The sequence below is a fragment of the Chinchilla lanigera genome, unplaced genomic scaffold, assembly GCF_000276665.1.
Source record: "Chinchilla lanigera isolate Chin_1 unplaced genomic scaffold, ChiLan1.0 scaffold00181, whole genome shotgun sequence".
Lineage (NCBI taxonomy): Eukaryota > Metazoa > Chordata > Mammalia > Rodentia > Chinchillidae > Chinchilla > Chinchilla lanigera.
In genome coordinates, this window is record NW_004955582.1 from 1,163,524 (window position 1) to 1,169,713 (window position 6,190).

General features: G+C 43.5%; 1 protein-coding gene across 1 annotated transcript in view; it reads left to right on the plus strand.

Annotated features, from left to right (window-relative positions):
• LOC102004870 (BMP-binding endothelial regulator protein) overlaps positions 1–5,790 on the plus strand; it is a gene marked incomplete at its 5' end in the record, with an annotated part of 243,075 nt that extends 237,285 nt beyond the window's left edge. Inside the window, 1 exon segment of the mRNA XM_005414284.2 lies at positions 4,424–5,790. Within this exon segment, the coding sequence (XP_005414341.1) occupies positions 4,424–4,605 (182 nt within the window). The 3' untranslated portion in view covers positions 4,606–5,790.
• Between the last annotated feature and the right edge of the window lie 400 nt (positions 5,791–6,190).

The following is a 6,190-nucleotide window of genomic DNA, read 5'->3' on the forward strand; positions in this document are numbered from 1 at the left end:
CAGAATAAAAAGCCTAGACATTGCACAGATAAGAAGCCAGCAGGCAAGAAAGCCTGAATGAATGAGTGTTGTTTTCAAAACTGGCCTGGATTTTAACTCCATCAGCACTCTGGGCATGGCAATGCCTACTAGTGGTATGAGGAAAGACTAATGGGACTGTAAGTTAGCCCGGGAATTACTGTATAAAAAGTAATATGCTGAAGGCTCTAGTGAGGGTACATAAAAGTTGCATAATCACCATATTTATTGGCACTTATTATTCTGTAAATGCCTCTTTTTCCCAAGGACTACACTAGCAGCTTGTATTATATTTTATCATACTTTATGCCCATGACAATATTGTATTAGCCACATATTGATAAAGACTCTGAAGCTTTAAATAGTTAAGGAATTTGCTAAAAGCCAAAATCTCTAGAAAGCATGGAAGCTAATGGTTGAACTGAGGCCAATTTGCACCTAGTTCCTTTTTTTAGTCATTCTGAGGACACAGAAATGCAAGAGCGTTGTAGAAAAGCATGGGTACACACTTATTCCTGTATTTACATGAGCACCAGCTGCTCCATGCAACTATTTGACATCTAGGTCTTTATTAACCTCAGTGACTTCAGTTTCTGCTCCTTTGTTCCTTATCACCAGCAGGAGTGACCTGGTGCCTTGGGCTTGTAAATTTGTTAAGATCCTCTCTCCTGTGTCTTACATCACCATTCTGAGCAGAATTACTGCCACTGCCTACCACTGACACTGACTGGCACTGCACATTCAGAAATGCATTTATAACTGGAGTATGTTCTGGGGAGTGGTGTGTGTGTCTTCCTGTGGCACCATGGATGCTGGGTTCCCTGGGCACCTTTCTCCCTCCTTATCTGGCTCTACAATGCCCAGTGACTCCCGCTCCTTCCCTGCAGCAGCTCTGAGCTGTATGCACTGAGCCTCTCCTTGCTGCCCGGGTGCCTCCTGTAACCACATAACAGTTTACCCCAAGCATCACTTGGGCAGCGCATTTTGTTATGTACTCACCGTCTGGAGCATGGCTCAGGAGGGCATCATTTCAACCAGTTGATTCTTGGGCTGAATAAATTTAATAAAATTGTTGTTTTTCTGTTTCTTGATATGATCTTATATAAAGTAATGAGAATATATGCAACTTTTGGTCATCTGGTATTTAAATTGTTGAACTTTGACAAAAAGTCAGAGGATAAAGCAGGGTGTGTAACCTTCAGCAGCCAACAGGGGACAGAGAAACAGCTCAGTTCCAGGAGGCACAGAGCCACATTTACTAAATGAACTTAGGGATCAGTAAAACCAGCATGCAGTGTTTTATGTGTCACCGCAACTGTCTGAGTGTCCCCTGGAGAATAAATACGTGCTAACACTAACCACTTCGGCAGTTCCCTGGTTTTTTTTTTTTTTTTTTTTTTTATGAATAAACCAAATGAATCCTTTTTAAAGCCATGAAAGCAAACCAAAGCACATTTGTGTTTAAAAATTATCATTATCTTTTTTCTAATTTGGAAGACAGTTGGATTTACAGAAGATAAAAGAAGGCTCAAGTCACCATTAACTTTGTAAGGTCATCTAAAAGTTGTGCTAAATCAAAGCCAAATGTGATGACGTCATTCTCAGCTCAAAGCTCTTCCAAGGCTTTCTGCCTCCCGGGCTGTGGGATCGCTTGTGGTCTCTGGCTCCTGCCTCTGTCTCTGCCTTTATCTCCCACTGTTCTCTCATCTCACAGTCTCTCCGCCCACCCACCGAGCCCAGGACCCTGGCTGGAGTCAGTTGTCACACCCACTGCTGCCCACAGGGCCTCCTATTCTTGCCGCTGTCTGCCTGGGAAGCTCTTCCTCTGTGTCTGTGACAGGTTTCTGATCACCTCTCACAACCTCCAGGATCTGATCTCTGCCCGGCCAGTGAAAGTCCTCTCTTCACTCTTCCCCCATGTTCTGTCTCTCTGTTTCATATGACACATCCTTGTTTCACTTAGAAACCACCTGCAAGCTTTACCTACTGGGTTGCCAGCCCAGATTCTTAGAACTGAGTCAGGGGTGGTATCTGACTCCTATTCGATCCCCAGGCTTATGAGGGTGGCCAGCACACAGCACATGCTCAGCTGATGTTTACTGAGTTTCTAAAAGGTGGACTGTTTTCAGTCCTGGCCTCAAAGGCAGGGAGGAGTTAGTAGTTGGAAACTGGAGACCTGTGGAGTGTGTGGAGAGGGCCACCCAGTAGGAGCAGTGGCTCACAGTGGCCTCAACAGCACAGGGTGAAGATCAAACACCTGGCCTTGCTGTCCTCCTTCCACCCCATCTCCTGATGGTGTTCAGTGTCCACAGGGAGCCTCTGGTGTCACATGAAGAGGTGAGCATGGAGCCAGATCACAGAACAGGGTAAAGGAGGGCAGGGAGCAGACGCGTGGGACAAATGGACCATGCTCAACCCTGTTCTGCACGATTTGTCTATTCATGATTCACTCACTCTCTGAGCAAGTACAGTGTGGTACCTCAGTTCATAAACATGATTTGTTCTACAATTTTGGAAAAGATGGCCACATTTGTGTTTGTGTGGGAAAGACGGATACAGTCACGTTTGTCAACTGATGCAGAGTTTGCAAACCAAAGCAAAACTTTGCCAAACACTTCTGGTTTTGGATCAAATTGTAAAAAAAGTGTTTGTGAACTGAGGTATCATTGTATTTAACACTGGCTGTTGTAACCAGGGACATTTGGAGGCTAGAGATGATGTGACCAGCAGCATGAATTCCGCCCTCTGCAAGCTAACATTCTGGTGTCAGAAGGCAGAGTAAACGGAGCTCTGTATGGAGTCACACCTGTGTAAAGGAGAAACAGTGGGGAAGGGATAGAGAATGTGGGAGTGTGGTTTTGATGGGAACCAAAAAATGCACCTCAAGAAGCTGAGGGAGTGAGCAGTTTCATTGGTAATTTTCACATCACTGGGTGTAATTACCTACCTTCTAAAGTGGTACAGTGGCTTTGCTCAGGATAGGTGGGTAGCAATAGTTAACAGTTTAGTTAACATTTATAGTACAGATAAATAAATATGTCAGTATCTTATAGGACTCCATCAGGAAAAATGTAAATTATAGAGTCAGATATTTTAAAATCAGTTCCATTTAAATGTTTCTCAAAATGCTGTTCCACACAGCTCAGTTCTCTGACAATGAGAAAGAATGTGTGAGGATAATTGCATTCTCTTTGGATGGGATGACTCTTTGCTCTTTTGGCTTTAACTAGTGTGATGGGCATTCAAGGAGCCTTCGTAGAATTTATTTTACGGTTCTTATTAAATTGTTGTTTGGTAATTACAGTCCAATACCAGCATTGCATGGCAGCTCTCAGCGCATAATTTGAGTGACTTGAGGGAAGGCCCATTTGCTTGGAACCAGTTCTATTTATCATTTTTACAGTTCCAAGATTCTTCACCAGGTATTACTCTGTGAACCCATGAACAATAGCAATGTTTAAGCTGCTGACTATGGACCCTCTGTTATTATGGGTTTTGTTTGGAGCAATTTCAAGTGAAGGTGGATTGTTACTGATGTTTTGGGAGAATCACTGCTCCAGATTCCCACGTGTGACAAAATTCCTGGTGATGAGAGCATGGGGCCGTCCCTCCCATTGTCCCTGGAAGCGACTCAGGTGGAAAAATCTGAGTGTTGTAAGATTTTCAGGTTGTTTTTGTAAGTGTCTGCCTATGAATCTGTTCATGAAGTTTCAGGGTCTCTGTTGTCCGAATCACGTCAGCTCTGTGTTCATAATGATAGCAGATTGGCCAGGCTCACCTACCTCACTGATTTCATATACCCTGGCCAGCCCCAGCCCGGCTACTGCCCTTGCTTCAGTCACACATCTGATTTCTCTGTCTGTGGTTCTGCCCCACTTTTGCTCTAACTTGCCTCAAATTGATTGTTTTTGACTAAAATATGTCACACATTTCCAATATCCTTGGTAGGTTTTTTATTTCTGTGTATATAATTTCATATAGTTTAATATTTATAAAGTTGCACAGAATATTTTTATTCACCACAGCTCCATAGCTAGAAGGACTACTAGGGATTAATTTGTCATGCTGTTTGCAATAACCAAATAACCTTACACATTTTCCTACAGGCTTATGCTTTATAGTTTGCCTTACCTGAGACTGGAAAGCTTACATTATTAGTATATGCTATTTTGAAGTTCATTGACCCAAGAGATAGATCTTAGGATTTGTTTTTATGGATGCAGGTGATTCCCAAAGTATGTGAAGGATGTAAGGTGTTGGTTATTCCCTCATTAAAATGAAGATCTGAGTGCCATGCAGACCTGAGTACTGGGGAAAGGTCTGTGCATGGACCCGGCCTGCAGGCCTGGCCCCAGGCTGAGGCTGAGCCGTTCCTCCAGATCCTGCTTTGTCTCCTCTTCTGCAGCCACCCAGTGCAAGCACGGCGCTGTGTACGACACCTGTGGCCCGGGGTGTGTGAAGACCTGTGACACCTGGAATGAGATCGGTCCTTGCAACAAGCCGTGTGTGGCAGGCTGCCACTGTCCAGCTGACTTGGTCCTGCACAGGGGACGATGCATCAAGCCAGTCCTTTGTCCTCAGCGGTGACCCCTGTGTCAGCCACTGAGACTGCAACCTGGTGTCCTGGACACTGAAGTGGAAGAGCCAGGGAAGGGCTGCTGTGTGTGTGCCTGACTCCACATGCAGGGTACATATCTGTAAATATGTAGAGGTATAGATATATTCAAGCAGTTCATCATTTATATGGACTGTAGTGCAGTATTATATGTATATTTTTTGCTGTAAGACAGGTGTTATTTCTAGGATCCTAATCTGTAAGCCATTGGACACATTGTATAAACACACCAGGTGCATTTAATTTAATAAGCAGCATGCAGACCTCTCTGATAACTGTGACATCACACACATTTCTGATTCTTAAGGAAGTTTTCTAAGGACCCTCAGCTGCCTGCATTCACTTTAGCTTGAAGTCAGCGTTAGTCCTTGAGTGGGAAATGTGTTTCATTGAAGAAGGGTACATTTATTTGGGGACATTTCATGTTTCCAAAGACATGAATATGAGCCTGAAAGAGATGGCGGAAGACTGGGACAAGCCCTGATGGTGCATGTAAAACAAGGGGTGGGCTTGCTAGACTTCACTGGGTCATGGTCTGATATTGTTTCCAGAAGTGGGTGCCACCAAGAAACACAGATGTGTCCTTAGGTCACAGTGCAAGAGTCCCGTGATTTCTTGCCCTCTTTGCAGAGTCCTCCAGCCTCCTAACTGCATGTGTCTGTGTGGTGCAGGTGACCACTTATGTGTCATGCATTGAGATGCGGGAGTGTCCAGATGACATGTTAGTGGTACTGAGCATGAGAAGGTGGTGTTAAAAGAAACTGTTGCACAATGGCTTGAAATGAAAAATATCCATGTCTCTGAATCTCAGAGCAATCCAGTGAAGAGCTGGTGGCCTTCTACCCATCATGATATTCCATGTATAAAACAAAAACCTTTGTGTCGAGAGGGTTCCTGTCCCATGCTATTTGACTATGACTGTGTCATAGGTCTTAGATGGTGAAGACTTACTGACCAACTGCTTTAACATCATTCCAAGCAAGAATGTTCTGTGTACTTTCTCCCATTTACTGATACTGTTGCTACCAGTCACCATGTGGTTTTCCTGGCTTGCTTTCTGTTAAACAAGGAAAAATGTCAACAAAACCAAAACCCACTGATGTCTAAAAGTAGAGTGTTCTACACTGTCATAAATAAATGGATTAAGCTTCAACCAAGGCATTTTCTCCTTTGAGATGTCCTATGTTATGCTTTATAAATTAGCTGTGTCAAGTTCAGATTAGTACATTTTAACAGTATATTTAGTCAAAATTGATAAACCCTAAATTAGTTTTTAATTGATAGAGAGCAGTAATAATAGATAATAGAAAAATGTCTACATTTTGGCAGTAGGAGCAGTAGCCATCTTGTCAAAGACGTGTTTATCCTTTACATTCACAACAGTGAAGGTAACGTGGGCTTCTTGCCAGAGCACTGCTAGCTGTTTGAGTAAACCGAATGCAGTCACAGTGTAATCCTGATGCCGGCTATCTTTTTGCTCCTCACATCTCCCTTCACATCTTATCCTTCCCCCAACACACACTTTTTATTCTCCTTTCACTAGGTGAAGTGGGCCCT